This window comes from Dermacentor variabilis, chromosome 9 (genome assembly GCF_050947875.1).
Source record: "Dermacentor variabilis isolate Ectoservices chromosome 9, ASM5094787v1, whole genome shotgun sequence".
NCBI classification, from domain to species: Eukaryota; Metazoa; Arthropoda; class Arachnida; order Ixodida; family Ixodidae; genus Dermacentor; species Dermacentor variabilis.
In genome coordinates, this window is record NC_134576.1 from 118,239,766 (window position 1) to 118,257,478 (window position 17,713).

General features: G+C 43.3%; 1 protein-coding gene across 5 annotated transcripts in view; it reads right to left on the reverse strand.

The window, feature by feature from the left end:
* Positions 1-17,713, reverse strand: part of wb (wing blister) — a 199,509-nt gene that overhangs the window by 48,229 nt on the left and 133,567 nt on the right. For 3 of the 5 annotated variants that reach the window (XM_075669111.1, XM_075669112.1, XM_075669110.1), the window contains exons 50-58: positions 17,348-17,510; positions 15,092-15,239; positions 11,874-11,997; positions 9,106-9,226; positions 7,929-8,093; positions 6,878-7,017; positions 4,982-5,170; positions 2,890-3,120; positions 772-958 (exon numbers count right to left, since the gene is read on the reverse strand). In XM_075669111.1, coding sequence (XP_075525226.1) covers positions 772-958; positions 2,890-3,120; positions 4,982-5,170; positions 6,878-7,017; positions 7,929-8,093; positions 9,106-9,226; positions 11,874-11,997; positions 15,092-15,239; positions 17,348-17,510 — 1,468 coding nt within the window. The remainder of the gene's footprint in view (positions 1-771; positions 959-2,889; positions 3,121-4,981; positions 5,171-6,877; positions 7,018-7,928; positions 8,094-9,105; positions 9,227-11,873; positions 11,998-15,091; positions 15,240-17,347; positions 17,511-17,713) is intronic. The other 2 variants (XR_012822763.1, XM_075669113.1) reach the window with 1 other exon arrangement.

A 17,713-nucleotide genomic window follows, 5' to 3' on the forward strand; every position in this document is an offset into this window, starting at 1 on the left:
TTATTAGTTTCATTTTACAGGGTTCTTTGACAAGTGTTTCATTTCATCGTGTAAATAGTAATGAAGTATGTCTGAATCATGATTACTGAAGGTCTCACAACAATGATCTACTGAGCACCAAACTCTAAGGAAAACTGGCATGACAGTGCAAATATTATCACACACCCTTGACTCGATCAGCCTTTGACACGAAGTGACCTGCTTGTATCATTCTAGGCTGTGAATGAGATACCGAAAACATGCACAAACATAGGCCAATGTTATATATATTCTTTCTGCAGGGAAGAAATCAGCCACATGATGACTAACTGGTCATCCATGCTAAACCACAAGTCTCGACTTACACACATTCAGGACAAAACCTTACACAAATAAGAGATGCATGCCCGTATCTCAGATTTCTCTGTATCGGTAGGAGCATCCGAAATTAAAAATCGCAACCTGAACTGATGCCTCATTAATGTGAGCAAGGAGCTGCATTCAACTACTGGACCAATATTTAGATAATTAAAACACACATGTAATTCCGCTATACCACTGCACACCTTGTGAACCCAGATATTCTCATCTTGAATACTATTTCGTATTCGTTTGTTTGGTCACCGTGCCATGGCGTGCGTCGGAATTATCTCTACTTACAGTAGTAACAAGGCAACTCTTCCTACATTGTTTTACTATGCGATTTTGATGACTTTTTCATAAAAGTCTTGCTTCTACAATTTGTGCTGAGTCTGTCAAGTTACAAGATTAATGATTTCGTGCCAGACTCACATGATGCCAGTCACCGTCATTAAGGCCACCATGGCTGTGGAGCTTCTTTGACGTCTTCTCTGTGATTTCAAGCAAGACTCGGCCTCCAGACAGGACAAGAGCAAAGTGCCGATGCAGGGAACCGGCTTGGGCCAGCAGCAGCACTCCGTTGGGGTAGTACGTCCGCAGCTCCAGGCTCACGTTAAAGCTGCACCGTGACAGTGAATCACAGTTTTTCAAAAAAGGAAATTGCACATTGGAAGTTGACCATCTCTCAAAACAACAAAGTAGCAGATACAGTATTGGGGGCAAGCTCCATCACTCAAAAAGCTGGCGCCGCCGTCAGTGTGATGTGGTATGAGGGATCATGTGGACACAGCGACTACGTTGGCTGTTTCGGAAATATAAAAGCAAAAGTGAAAACGAAAGTTTAAAGTCCCACTTGCGCTGCGGTTCTGATCAAGAGGGGATGTTTCCCGCTTCGGGTGTCACAACGCTTGAAAGCACTATGAAAGGTAGTAACTGCCTTTGAAGGCATCCAACAAGGTAGGCTACTGCTTGGTGCCGCAGTGCCGGATGTGCGCAAAGCAGCCCAGTGCCAGCCTTCACACGTAGCCGCAGGAGAAGAAGCTACGTGAAGCTTGGGTCGCGAAACCTAGAACCGGCAGGCAGCCATCGACTACAACTCGGGTGTGCAGCAAGCACTTCCGCACAGAAGATTTCTGCTACAGCGTCCGGACTACGATGTTCGGTGGGTAGCAGAAAGCCCACGCTGAGGTGCTCGCCCGGGTCTGCCCTGGAATTTGCACGAGGAATGTCGTGGTGTTCTATTCCAGGTCACCAATGTGGAGAAAACAATGTGGCTCGTGAAGCACTAGGCAAGAATTGCTTTACTGCCCGCCACATATGCACCGTCGAGGTGTTTGCTCGCACCATCCACTTTGTCACTGGCACAGCAGCGCCTCCGCAAAAGTAATGCACAGATTGAACATAGTCGCAGGAAGAATGTCACGAACAAATATGAAAGAAAATAATAAGGACAATGACAAATGACAACAGCTTCTCAACATTTTTCACAAAGATAAGCATCGCTAGCTGTGCGCAGAAACTCTACATCTGCGCATTAAACTCTCAGCTGTCTCTTTCTTTATCTAAGATAATAGGATGCTTTGTCACTAAACTTAAACATAATTCTTACTTTTCACTGTGCCTCCTTATGCACTGCACTTGCACACTAATATTTTATCACCAGAAGATAGCACTTCTCATCTCTCACATGCTTGGAGAAGTTAGCGTTAAAGTGTCAAGAGCTGCGCACATTTATTTTCTTCTTCTTTTTACCATTTAATGTAACTTACTGAAACGTTCATGAGAACATGAGGGTGTAAGGTTGGAATGTAGCAATGGCAGTGAAATATTAACAGAGGTGGTTTGCAAGAGTACTAGCATTGCAAGTGGTTTGCATCATGGTAAAAACCTCAAATTGTAAACAAATTCTTCTACAGCTTTTTTTTTTTCACTCCGCATCACTCAGACCAACCACTTAGCTATACAATAACAACCCTGAGATATGACCGGTACACTTCACTACACTAGGCTACATTATGGTGCCGGACCAAGTGGTAAGCTGTAACAATGATTAAAAAAGAAAGATAACAAATGCCAGAGACTCTGATTAGTGATCTCAGTCACTGTTGATAGCAATCTGAAACTCCTTTCGATTTGCTGAACTAGAAAGGAGCTCCAAACCTGCACTGGGTAGAGTTCTTTGTACAGCAGGTGTGCCTGAACACCCTAGTCCACTCTTGCTTGAACTAGCCCATTTAGACAATTTTCAGCCTCTTAACCAGTTAAATCATGTTGGGCATGTCCCCCAAGATCTGCACATGGGGACCACATTTTCCAACATTGCACTGCTCCTGAGCTCAAGCTCTGTGCACTGAGAGTGCACATGAGTGCATCTAAAGTAATGGTAGAATAATCACAGATCTAAGAATGATGCTGCAGTGTGCATCGCTCTGCAGAGCCCAGACGATCACCTTCGCAGTGGACGAGTGGTGGAGCAAACAGACGCATGAAACAATTAGCAGACATTTTCAGTTCACAAGTACCGATCACAGCAAGACCACAGGTTCTCACTTGTTTTTGAAATCGATGGCATCGAACAACTTCACATGGCTGTTGAGAGTGTCCCCAAACTTGACAGCCTTCTCGTGCAAGTCAGGCGGCGGCTGGTCTGAGCACTGGTCAAGTTCTTGCTCTGTGAGGACGGCCATTCGGTCATGCTCGGGTGGCATGGGACGCGGGCGCTTCAGCAGCCGCCCGATGCCAGCTCCTTCGTGCGACACCGGGAAGTTGAAGCCCAGGAGGCTGCACAAGAAGTATTGGTGCATTCAGGTTAGAGGGAGGCACAAAGAGACAATGTATGGAATGAACAGCTTACTGGCTCTTGTTAAAGTGTAGTACCTATAAGTGTCCTGACAGATTTCCAAGGTCTCTGGCTATGGCTGCCGTGTGCTACGTCAAGTCAAATCATACAGCTGTAACGACTCATATTTTTCATTTTTCAGAACTCGGTATTCAAGTGCTGCCCCACATTTATATCCATGGTTGTGGTATACATCCATATGAATACAGTCCATGTGTATGTGTGTACCAAGAAGCCTGCATAGGGGTAGTCGTCTTTAGACAGGGATGGATACTCCAGTTTGCATATTAACATGCAAACAAAATAAACACCAACATAACCAAGAGAAAATTCACTACGCACAAGTGAACAGAAGAACATGCACTAACCTCAACTAAATACTATGTGTAATGTTCATTTATACGAGCCACCGTTCACTCCTTCTTCAGAAAGTTATCACATTTGCAAACCTGCATGCATTTTGACTTGTAAGTATACCTAATAAGGAAAGAAATGGTGGCTTTCACAAGTGCAGAGTCAAGCTCTGAAACAGTCCTGCAGAAAGAGTGCATGAGCTCATATATGAACAAGACAACAAAACCTGAAGAGCCACATGTGAATACTGTATGTCTCATAGAATGCGAATTCTGCTCTTCCACTCGTCAACCTTGAGATGTCAGACTCATGCTTTAGCTTATTACATTGCTCATGAACTCATGAACAATACTGTCAGAAAGAAAAGCTGAAACAATAGCAGTTAGAAAGTGGAGATCAACGCCTCAACCAAAATGAATATATTTTCCATTTATTTTTCCTTCCTGGACCGGCCAGGGTCAGGCAGCCGGCATCATCAAAAACAATATGGCACCAGCAGCAACGTTCCTTCGACGTCGAAGTCTGCCCAAACCAGACCGCAGTGCCAATGCCTGAAGAGGCTAGCAAATCATGAAAGCAATTGAAACTTGTTCCTTCTAGTTCATCTTTTATAGTCCGCGAACATCTTTTGCATGACAACCTATTCGAACTTGTACACAAAACCATTCCTTTTTAACATAACTTGAGATCGAGCTAGCTGATTTCACAGAAATCTTTCAAAGGGCGCTGCAACATTTTATGAACTTGGTAAGCAAATGTTCCTAATCAGGGGGCAATGCCGCTGTGTGCGTGCAAGCCAAACATTTCATCCCATACAGCTGGGAACCTACAGCCCTGCATAACAGATTGCTTGCTTGCTCCTGTAATTTTCAAACTCCTGCTTTTTTTGTTCATCTAAAGCAAAGTTAGTAGTGATGATGTTCCGTGAAGCACAATGGCCCACAGATACTAGCCACTGCACTTAAGCCTGCACGAGCTCCCAGATTTTTTAGGTAAAAGGGAAACAGCAGTTATTAATGTGTCAGCCATCCTGTCAATGCTCCTTCGTTGCACTCAGGTGGCTTTGTCAGAGGCAAAACTGAAAGGGTTGTCATAAGTGCACTGTGAAACGAAGAAATGAATGTGAGAAGTTATATGCAAAGAGCTACTACCAGTGTCACCCCAGCTGACAGGAATCGAAGAGTTGAGGGGAAACAGGGAAAAATCAACATTGCACTCAATATATCTCTATGAACATTAGGTCCTGCTAAAAAATTTATTTGCAAACATTTTCCTTAAAAGGCATAGCACTCATTCAAGCATGTTGATCAGTCAGTTAAAATAAAAATAAAATAAAAATAAAAGGTGTTTCAGGGCCCATTCAAGAATTATGGCACAAGAGGTAGACAGAAGGAATAAGGCTACATAGAAAGAGCACTTCCTTCTGTCTCAAAAACTCCTTATACTCACACGTCATTGAAGACCGCATCCTTGATGGTACCCACAAAGTGGTCCCGGGTCGCCGCCTGGTCACCTATGGCAGTGCCACCTCGGACGCCCCCAAAGAAGAGGCCTCCCAGGCCAGGACCTTCAATGTCGCCTGTACCCTTCGGCAACCGCAGGCTGTCTATTTCAGCGTCGTCAACATTGACCTGAATCCTGCACAGACATTGAGCATTGGTTTCTTGTGCCTAGCAGCTCCGAAAGAGAGCCAAAGTAATTGAGATGAAACTCGTGTCCAAAACCAACAACTGCTCTATAAGAGACGTTACAGTCAAAGGCTTCAGATTAATTTTGGCTATCTGTAATTGATTAATGAGGTGCTGAAGACTCAGTACACTGGTGTCTTTCCATTCAATTCATGCCATAACGCAGCTGCCACAGCTGGCAATTTAACTCTATTGATCCTACATCCAAAAACAACAACAAACACAATACATACTCGTCTAAATCAGGAATCATCGAAAACTGTGGGCCCATGCAAACTTTTTCGAGTCGTTTAAGAGCACCAATGCACTGCTGTGTCCTTAACCCTTACCTCATACATGCAATAAAGCCAGCCCAGATGCCTTGCCCCTTAATCTCTCCGAGCCAGTCATCACACTTTCGCTACATATCGGTTTTAAGCTCCTAAGTCAAGACAGGAATCTTCAATGACACTTCTATTTCGATATCATGTACTACTTGTCAGAGGGCAAGATGTGTCAGCGTGTAGGGGTCCCGCATTTGAAACACCGAGCTCCACACAAAGCTTCACCTCTGTGATGCAAACCGTTTTGAAAGGAGTAAAAAGACATGATAAGTTGCAAGTCAAAAGACGTAGAGTGAGAGAAAATGAAATTACAGAGGCATATTTATGCACTAAACACTCATTGTGCTTTCTCGTGATGGCCCGAATAATTTCTCCCTGGTGGCAGGAAAAGGTGCGGAAGTACATTCGGATGCTCTTCCCGTGCAAGCAAACACTAACATTTCCATTTGAGATAGAAATCGAAAAAAAAAAGAAATCGAAATCGTAACATGGTAATGAGCAGCTAAGCTCAGTAAACTGTTGAGCAAGGGTCACTATGCAAAAATGAGAATAAAAACAGCTTACATGAGTACTATAGCTGTGTCTACTTTACTTTAAAGGAGTAGTGACAGAAAATGTTCATTTCATTTTATTGCTTTATTGAATGGCCATCAAAGCAGTAATTACGCCATGGAGTCTCAATTTCTTGCAAGCACAAAAAATAATTGATTGCATTACCTTTTTTGCAACCAGTTCAAAACGTGCAACAAGTGCACATGGTTTCGGCTGTGAAAAAAGGAATACCCATCATGTCCCCGAAATTCAAAACCAATTGTGGCAGTTTCGTGGTACCAGATATGACTTATGCACAAACACACACTACGAAAGTGTTACCGAAAAACAAGTCCATTCAGCACTCTACAGGACAAGAGGAGACTGTGGATTCCCCTCAGTTTCCAATGGAAGGCCTGATTTGGCAGCTCTTGGTAACGGTCACTGCAATCCCTTCAACCATCACATTGAGCTGACTGGCCCACTCTTGAGTTGTTTGTAATACCACGTGACCACTACGTTCACTTTTAATGACATGAGAACTCTCCCTTTTCATGTCTGAATTCTCACTGCACTTAGCGTGCATTTTGAATGGGTGGCATAACAGGTAGGGTAATTAATTATTTGTTTTGCTCTTTAGGAATTGAGGCTTTGTAGGATAATTGTGGTGTTGACGGCTACTCAAAAAAAAGCAAAAAAGAAAACGCAACAAAAAAATTTCATGCAAGTACTCCTTTAAGTGAACAGTCTGTGCTTGCCTTCGTAGGTTATAATAAAGAATGACTGCAGTAACGCCAACTTACTTTCGATGCCTCTTGATGACAGTAATGGTGTGGAATTTGTTGTCGTTGTAGCGCTGTTCCGAACGCGAGGCCACTTCCCCGGCACCACCGTTCAAGCGTAGCTCAATGTGACCATCCTTCAGAGCCACCGAATAGTAGTGCTGCAAACGGCAATCGGGTTTGCCTTTGTTACTGCCACTGGTGTGCCCTAAGCACCAGAAGTCTATTACCACACTTCAAGTTGGTTATTTATTGAGATACACCACTTGCTAATTATGGCATGTGCTACACATTCTGTCAAAACAAACGCCGATATTATTTTACCACCTTAAAATGCGCAGGAGAAGTGTAACTAAATGGTAAAATAAATGAAATGATCCTGTATACCTCATGCACCACAAGTGCCCAAAATGCATGTGGTAACTGTAGGTTCACCATGTGTAACCGTTGTAAATATTTACGTTAGACACCATGACTGAAGAGTGCAAATCGAAGCCTAAATTTTCATCTACAATGAACAAAACATTCATCGTGTGCAATAACGCATTAACAAATAATCGCATTACAGAAACAGGATTTGTTCAGAATCTTGTTTCAGCATTATACCAGGCCCCACGCTAGCACAAAGCCGCCAACTTTATTGTTGTTGTTGTTGTTGTTGTTGTTGTTGTTGTTGTTGTTGTTGTTGTTGTTGTTGTTGAGTTTCAGAAATAGGGATTCAAAGCTATGGTAATGCTATTGACCAGGTACACAAAGGAGTTTAAACTTTTGGGTAGGCAAAGATCTGTGGGGATGCTATTTTTAAAAGTTGCTACCATTATTATTAAGTATTATTATTGATTAGTTGATCAAGCAATCTTCACACACTAAGACAACATGTGGGCTTTAAGAAATGCCATGTCTAAATCTAAGTGCACGAGCATACACTTGCACTTCGAGCTCCCAAGAACGTGGCTGCTACGGCTGGCAGTTGAACTCTCAACCTTGTTCTCGGCAGAAAACTGCCACGGTCACTAGGCCACAGCAATGAATAGCTTGATCAACGTACAAGATATCATGGAGCTCAGCTTACATCTCTCTTGCTGTCAGCCCCCCGAACTCCTGAGAATGTTGAGATCATGATGAGGCCGTCCGTCTGCATCGACTGGAAGGTGAATCCGAAGTTTCCCTCAGCAGCCAGCGTCTTCCCTTTCAGCTCCAAGTAGCCCGTTCCTTTGAAGCTCACCAACTTCACCTTCTGTTTGGCGACAAGTAACAAGGAAAGTACTGTCAGAAAAGTCAATTGTAACAAGAGTTGTAGGGGTTTACGACTAAAAATTTTTTGAGACTGAATCAAATATGAATCAAATGGTGCCAGAAGCAAATCAAATCGAAAAGGATGTTACACACATTTCAAATAGTATTCGAACAATGAAGAGCCATTTTCACTCTTTAACATAAAACGATGTTCGCATCATAGTATATTCACAACATTAGCAAGCCTCCATCATTACATTGCACATTATACAGGTGCCACACGGCCCACTTTCAGTCTTGATCAAGCCCAATCCGGATCGAATTTCTCAGTCGGGATTGGTTTAATTGCACAAGCTCCACGAGAAAGCCAATCACAGTCGAAAATTTCGACTGTGATTGGCTCCCTACGAAAGTAAAAGAATAAATCAAGCATTAGGGATAAATAAGCCAACTGTTTGCATACTCTAGACTCTTTCGTGAGTGAAAATGACAGCGATTTATCTGGTTTAATGTCTGGCTCCTTGAGTGATGTCTTGCATGCTCCACTATGTAACTTCTCATGTTTAATGTCTATACGGTCAATGGAATGACATTTATCTCACTACTGCACGAATTTTATGTTTCATTGCCCTCAGTTGATAATTTAAAATGCCAGAAAAATACTAGAAAAGTATTCACATCTACAAATGGTGACTACACGATTCAAAGACCGAATCAACTTCAACAATATTCTATTTGTTATATGAAAGTTTCACATATTTGCATACTTATAAAAAAAACTGCACACAAGAACTGTTTAGTATGTGAAACAATGCATTGTTAAATGAAACCACATTTGACACGAAAACATATGTTTACAAAGAAATCTTTGCTTTCAAACAGAGTTGATTGATTGATTGATTGATTGATTGATTGATTGATTGATTGATTGATTGATTGATTGATTGATTGATTGATTGATTGATTGATTGAACTTACGAAGAGAGCCAGTAAGCAGGGAAAGAGAGCCGTACCTTTTCACTGCAACCAGGATCCACACCGTATGCTTCATATTTCAGCAAATCCAACGGTGTCGTCTCAACCTGGAGGTTCTTCATGCAGCCTATGAAGCTCTGGAAACCCACAGTGCTGAACCTGTGTGTACAGTCAAATGGCGCGTTGTCACACAGTGAGTACAGAATAGTCTCGCTGGAAGTTCAGAAGCTGCTGTCTGTGGCAGCACTGTGTCGAGCTTCTGCGCCACCTGGATTGATGGAATTAAGGCACATTCCTATGGCACTCTACAGCCACAGCTTTTGCAGTGGCCTAGTTTGGTTTAGAAATCAAATATACCTAATATACCTAAATGTTTCTTTATTTTTATAGTCTGTGGGTGTGGTGACCCTTTCAGGAGACAATTGCTAGCTTGCTTCTCTTTCTGTTAGAGTATGTGTTCATATAATCAATCCTTGTTATAACAAATTCGTATGCAAAAGGACAATACAGTTTAACAGGTTGTGAACTTGGCCGAAGTAGTAACACAGTTTTTGCAAGCTTGCTGTGGCAGAAAAATACCTTTGTTATATCCAATACTTTCCTTTCCTTGAGGAAAATAAAAACTGATTCTGATTCTGAAATACTTAATGTAAGCCTATACATTCATTACAGTTTGAACATGGCAAGGTTTGATGTAATAGTTCTGCGAACAGCTCCTGCGGTACTGTGCTGGCGCTATGCCATGCTGTAGCGGATATAACTGCAGCAAGAAGCCTGAAAATGGTTGTGCATTTTTTATGATACCACAAGGTAAGCCTGACAGCTTGCAGAAGAAGCAGTGGCTGCACAACTTTGGCCGAAAGAACTTTGTTCCAACAAAGAACAGTGTTCTTTGCAGGGTAAGGTGCCTTTCTTATTGCTTGTATCAAAGCATCCCCTAATGCTTCATTTTGTTTGATTCTTCTGGCCTGCTCACCAGCGTTTTTGCTGCGACAATTTGTACGTTGCATAAAAATGGGAGTGCCCTCAGTGTACTAAACATTCTGCTAGTACTCCATCGCCTCGCATGTCGTCAACTGTTAGCTTTCCGCTGTGAACAATTATGTGCGAAGACACAGCCTCTCGATTGCATTTTTCGTGATTGTTAAGATACGTTGCCTGTTTTACTGAAAATCGAAATAGCGGCTTGTAGAGGAGCTTCCTTTCCAGCTTACTTCGATGTGCATGCCAGTCGCTTAGATACAATGAACGCAGGCCCTGAAAAAAAAAAAATTAATGGCAACTACGGTATTGCGGGTGACGAATGCTAGCTAGTCCACATTGCATTTTTTCAGTTCTTGAATTTGATTTGAACTGGGCTGTCACGCAAGCATGAGTACATGACGATTATTGTTTGGTTTTCTCATGGATACAGGCAACCAAGGGGTGCTCACATGATCGCGCATGCTTGCTCGCACTTGAATTGCGCAACCATCCTATTCGATTGAGCGATCAAACCACAGGAGCTACTTTCACACTGAGAAGACAAACACATGGACGGATGAGGCACTCGCGACTAATTCAGTATAATAGGGCACATTGAATATAATACTTTTGACACTACACGTGCATGCACAGGCAAGAAAAAGAAAAGCCAAACACAGAGTGATGTGCCACAAGCAATATACTAGATCAGACACACAAAGTAAAGCATCTTATCATGTGGCAGAAAAAATGTCCGCAGTAAAGAAATCGCCTCAAAGCTCCTTTTACATCAGTATGCCCCATTCATGCGGCTTCAAGAAGAAACCAACCTCCTCATAAACATTACCTTCAGCATTTTTGATGCTGTTAACACCATTTTACAAAATTTACCGCGCCAAACTGGCCCAAAATCATGTGCCTCCATCGAATGCTGCAGCCCATCTGTGGGAGCCAAGGAGAACAAGCGTGCCATGCGCAGGGCACGCAGGTGGCGTGCGAGGAGAATCGAGGAGGAAAGCGCCGTGGGGAGGAGAGTGTCACTACTTTCAAATTATCAAGGGGCTTTAGAATGGACAATGGCCTGCTAGGCGCAGCCACCTGGTGGTGCAGACCTCAACCAGACAAACAGCCAATATTGTAGTAACCAAGGATATTTTACTTTGCTCCTGGTATAAATATCTGGCAGCAACGTGATTACACCGGTGCCAACAATTTACACCAGCAGCGAAGTAGAATTCACTTTATTACTGCAATATTAGCTCTGTGTTCACAACCAGGTTCGCCCAGCACTATTAAGCAGGCCATTCATTTTTGCACCCCCCGCTCATCTGGTAAAACACCCAGTCCGCTTGCGTTTACCCGAATACCGGACATACTAAATCTCCCCAATGTCTAGTTCCGCTTGAATGAGTTCTTGAGACGGCTTATAGTGTTGCAAAGATGTTCTGAACATCATTACACCCAAGAACAACATGTTATGTGTAGCCGTACCCGCCGTGGTTGCTCAGTGGCTATGGTGTTGGGCTGCTGAGCACGAGGTCGCGGGATCGAATCCCAGCCACGGCGGCCGCATTTCGATGGGGGCGAAATGCGAAAACACCCGTGTGCTTAGATTTAGGTGCACGTTAAAGAACCCCAGGTGGTCAAAATTTCCGGAGTCCTCCACTACGGCGTGCCTCATAATCAGAAAGTGGTTTTGGCACGTAAAACCCCAAATATTATTATTATTATTATTATGTGTAGCCGTTTGCACCACTCTAGACTCTAACTCAGTAGCCATAACTCAAAGAGAAAACTAGAGCTTTAAGTAAATACATGAGCAAACGAGAACACGCAAACATACTTGGATGCGTCGAAGTCTGGTGGGACAGCACCAAAGTAGACCTTGCTGCGTTTGAGTTGAAGTTCACTCCCACTGCGTCGTGGCAGCTCTCCCTGGAGGAGTTCGTCTTCCACGGAGAGGACACCTACACGACGGTATAACCATCTTACTTAAGACACATCCATCATTTACAGCACAGGTAAAGTTTTCTCAAAGGAGTACTTGCATGAAATTTTCAACTTGTCATGTTTTTGCATTCAAGGAACATCCAAACACATTTAGAAGCACTCAATCTGTTGGATACCCAAATTATGCCACACTGTCTATGCATCGCTACAAAAGACAAATGGAACACCCCTCTGATGCCCAATTTCAGATATCCTATTAACCCTTTGACTGGAAAGGTTTTTCTTTATGTGTTGGTTCAGTGAACATATAATGCTACATAGAAGTTTCTTTTTCATCGTCAGTTCCTCCCAACAAATCATTCATTAACAATTTATGAATCTCTGTCAAAGTGTAGACAGAGCTGCCCCACTGATTCGCCATGGCTGCTCTGTCGAGACAGAGTGACAGAGCACTGAGAGGTTTGCTCCACTTGCAGTCAGAAATTTAACAAGTGTTTGTTGTGTTTAGATGATATCTCATCTAACAGATATGCAAATGTTCTGTCTTGCATGAGTTGCTTCTAGTGATGCAGGGAGTGCGCTGAAAACACAAAATGAGTATAAACGGAGAGCGGCAGTAAGTAGGTTAAAGACATCCCAAGGATATTGTATCTGGACAAATTTTAACACCAAATTTGAATATCTTATGAAATATATTTGGATATCTTTGAGCATATTATGAAAGTACCATTACTACATGTCATATCACTCCTGTGGAAACCTGATTTGTCATATTCAGTTTCAACTCCGAAGCTTTCTTTCTAAAAAACTCATGTGAGTTTAATTTGCAACTTTGTCCTACTGTTGTATGGGGACGTGCCAGTTTTTTTTTTTTCCTTTCGTGGCTGCATGCAAGCTGTTTAAGCACCACATAGATCATTTTGTGCGAACTTCCTCACTAGTACACACCATAAGCGGCACAGCATCACAAAAAAGTCAGGCCCTCATAAATAGCACCCTGTTGCCATTGTGGCTTCATTTTGGTGCCTCCCTGTATTTGCAGGTATGTAAGGAAGTTATCTAACAGAGCACACATTACATAAATTTTGGAGTTGCCATTATATTCCATAGCCTTTATGTTGAGTTGGCAAAAGTCATGCATCGAAAAGGTACTTTTGCATTACATGGCATTCACACGTCAATGCAACTGCGCTTCCACCTACGAAGGAAGCTCATCACATGACAACAATGTCACACCTCCGTGAGGCAGCATGATGACACCAACTTGAACCTAATGGTGGGTGACCCTTCAATTTCAAAAGTGCCATTACTAAAAGCAGGCCCTTCCTGCTACGAAGGGATAGACTTGCACGAACCAATCGGGCCTCCTATGCTAGATTTCCTTAGTGAGGGTGTGAGACCATGGTGTCAGTGGCAAAGAGGAGGTTCATTAGCAGAATTGTCACGACTGCACCTCCTAATAGGGGATAATGCAGAATACTGAAAGTAGGCGTTTCCACACTATTAGGTCGCCATACACAAGATAGCAGACTTCCCGCTCATGATACCACTGCACCAAGGGTAAGCTTGCAAACAGTGAGTATGTATAGTAAGGAAGAGATGGTTAGAGTAAGGATAGTTGCACTAGCCTCATGCGTTTCTCTTTTATTTTCACTGTAAGGGCGACGCCTGCCGTCTCGTGTAGGTCAAACTCGAAGCATGTCGAAGTGCACATGCTGAATATCGCTTATCCCACAATTCAGGCGCGCAGGCGGCCGCGTTTCGAATGCTACAAACGGACTCGTATCCTTCACGAGGCCTACTGAATCACTATAACTCAGACACCCCGGCAAATTGCCCAGACTGCCAAGAACTCTATTGCTCACTCTCGCACATGCTATGGCAATGTACCGCGTTACCAAAGGGCCCTCTCTCTAGTGAGCCCGAATGGGAAGAAGCCCTCAAAAGCCCGGACCTCAAACTCCAGCTCAAGGCCGTCCAGAGGGCCCAAGAACTGGCGGAGCATCACCACGTTCCCGTCCCGACTTGGGCGTCGCCTACGGTTTCGGCCCGAGGAGCTCCCCGCATGGGATCTCTAACGGCTTAAAACTCCTCAGGACCTCACTGAAGTTCCTGACTGACTGACTGACTGGGGGGTACCACGGGTTATATGTGTGTAGCTCATGCCTGATTTTTTTATATGTTGGTATGCATCCTGTTATGCAGATATGTTCAGATACATCAGCCGTCTAATCTGCAAAACTCTCAACTTACGTGCGTGCTTTCAGACTCTTTCGTGCAATATCACTTGCATATGGAACTGTATGTGTTTCTTAGTGTCCTTTTACTCTCTTTTATGCCTATCACTCGTCATATAAACTTTACAAATGTTCTTGATGGTTGACTATCGCCAGTGCTTTTCAGTTCTTTTGCACTTTTAGTTTTGCTTCCCCTGTGAAGGAGAGTAGCTGATGCCAACATTGTCATTAATTACATACCAATAAAAAAAAGGATAACCTGTTAGCCAACACCTGCAGAAGATGTGCCTCCCCGCAAACACAACAGCTATTGCTGTAACATCATAGAGTTTCCTACAATTACTAGAGGGAACTCCGGCGCTGCAATCGTAAAGCATAGTACATGGATTTGTCTGATCTTCGTGCCTGGGGCTTTAGACGTTCTTGTGGATTTGCTTATTAGACTTTATCTAGGCCTAACTTTAACTAAATTTCGAAGCACTTTATACTTTTTTCATTGCAGGAGGCAATAATACTCTGCAAGCACGCATAATCGCTGCAAATTGCAGTGGTTCCACTTGTCCATGCGTTCGTGGTGTAATGATTTCAGTACCGGGCTTCTGTGCTAGAGGTCCTGCGTTCGAATCCTGCCATCAGGCAGCTTTAATAATGTTTATTTGGTTATTTATAATGCAGTGCCTTCTTAAAAATGATCAATTTGCAAAGTCGCAAAGCCATTCGAAGCCAGAAGGGCGAAGGTATGGCAAATCCATGTACTACCTACCATTCGCATTCTGGCTCAACTGCCCTGCTTGCAGCTCCCACAGACACTAGCGCCACAGTTCTCTCTAGTGACTGTACGAAGCTCTACGTGTAAAACCAAGGGAGCACCAACCTTGCAGCTTCTCTCGCTCGGCAACCAGACGGGTCCAGTTTCCGGTGTTGTACCGTCGCTTGGTGCGCAACTCCAAGGGCGCACTGCTGCCCACCTTGAACTGGAACACCACGTGGCCACCCCGGAGCCCCAGCGACACGAATTCACCCTGCACAAAGGTTTTGGCAAAGGCAAAAGAAAAAAACAATTTGATGCTTCAAGTTTTCTCGGGGTTACATTACCGTCTCCCCTAATACTCCAACACAGTGGCTCTCACATTAGGTGTTGAGGATATTAATGAGACAGTAGATAGCCCAGAGTAGAGGAAATGAAACTTAGTGAAAGTTCTTGGCACTAGCAGCTTTGTACCGAAGAACAGAAATCATGGCACTTAACGACAAGGATCACACAGTGCACACACTGAGAAGTAGAGGCAAGCAGTGGCCTGGGAATGGCAAGTAGTATAAGCGACAACAAGGCTGATGAGCTTGATGGTATTCTCGTGCACGGCTTGCCAATACAGAAAAAAAAGCTTTGCCAGGTCCTCTTTCTTCAACTTCGTGCTCTTTGCCATCTCATCAAGCCATACATAGAGTGTTGCCGCTCGCCAAACTCAGTGGCACTCAGGGGACCTTTGGAGTCTGCAAAAGCACTCTTAAAATCGTAAGGCGACGTGAACCTATGCTCACCTTATGCATATATAGTAGGTGTTTCACATAATTTGATTCAATGATAAAAATAAAGTGGTAAACCGCAGCTCGATGAAACCAATGAGATATTATATGCTACCACGTGGCACTCATCAGAGCATTTTTTATATACTGCTTAAATAGGTAATTAAGTAAGATGAATTATGAAAAAACATTTTAAAGTTCACTTTTGAACCAAATCATAAGAAGCCAACAAACACTGACACCAAGGACAACATAGGGGAAGTTACTTGTGCCTAATAAATGAAATAAAGAAACGATAAATTAATGGAAACTAAAGTGGATGAAAAAACAACTTGCCGCAGGTGCGCACCGAACCCACAACCTTCGCATTTCGCGTGTGATGCTCTACCAATTGAGCTACCGCGGCGCTGTTTCCCCATCGACTTTCTTGGGTATTTATGTGTCCTAGTAGAACCCTGGGAGTGTAAGCCAGCGCCACCACTCGCAGACCTTGGTGGCGGACGTGGAACGTCCTTTTTGCCACAGGCGTCACAAAAACGTCATCTTTTTGGGTGAAGGCAACTGGTCAATAAACCCACACATGCTACGTGAAAGCATCAATGTTGCTGGATATGAGACCCTAGTCATGTAATAAACGAGAAGAAAGGGGGTTAACCGAGGGGCCCAATTTTTATTAGTCATACATAAGAAGCCAACAAACAGTGACACCAAGGACAACATAGGGGAAGTTACTTATGCTTAATAAATGAAATAAAGAAATGCTAAATTAATGGAAACTAAAGAGGATGAAAAAACAACACTCCCAGGGTTCTACTAGGACACATAAATACCCAAGAAAGTCGATGGGGAAACAGCGCCGCGGTAGCTCAATTGGTAGAGCATCACACGCGAAATGCGAAGGTTGTGGGTTCGGTGCGCACCTGCGGCAGTTGTTTTTTCATCCACTTTAGTTTCCATTAATTTATCGTTTCTTTATTTCATTTATTAGGCACAAGTAACTTCCCCTATGTTGTCCTTGGTGTCAGTGTTTGTTGGCTTCTTACGATATGACTAATAAAAATCGAGCCCCTCAGTTAACCCCCTTTCTTCTCGTTTACTTCTGAACCAAGTCTGTTTCGTTACGTTGTAGAGGGTGTTCAGAAACTACCGATTCAGTTTTTGTGGCAATGTACCTTTTGCATGGTGCTTTTTTACGGCATTTAAAGGAAGCTCGCAATATATAAAAATCAACATGCAACTGCTCTCACGTGCTATTGCATTGCAGCAGTCCAAACTGTGTTTCCAAGAACAAAGCGTATGGTGGCCTAGCTATCGCTTATCAGAGACGGTTACGTGCGGAAAATACTGCACCCTAAATGGACCAACTAAAAAAGTTCTTTAGTGAATTTTTCGAAATTACTTGCATATGCACTTTGATTTCTCATGCAAGTAATGCCTGTCTCTTTCAGTTATCCAGTTCAAAGGCTAGAATCATGTTATCTGCCACAGGCAATTTAAAAAAATTTTTGTATGGTCTAAAGAAAGACACTCAGCATACTGTCTTCCGGTACATTAATGTTTGGTTTCTTCAAGCTCCTTCGAAACACAATCAACAAGCACTCACTGTATCAGGGTTTGGACAGATGAACAGCAGGGCATCTTCATCAAAGGTCTTGATGAGCAGAGAGATGTAGTAACTGCCGCTCTGGTAGCGGCGTATCTGAGGCAGGATGGAGTAGCCATCACCTTTGAAGTGGAATGCACTTGGGTCCACATCTTCAGTAGGCCTGAAATTTGTATGCATGCAGTGTTTGCAATCAGCACATTGCTATATTGCCACAAGAGTCACATTAGCTCTGGCTACGCTGATTGTTATCACGTTCCTGCTGCCGGCGAGGATGTACTCCCCAATATCAGATAACACACGATTCTTGAACGTAGCAGCACTTTCCAGAAAGAATAAATGACTGTGCCGCATTCTAGAACTTAC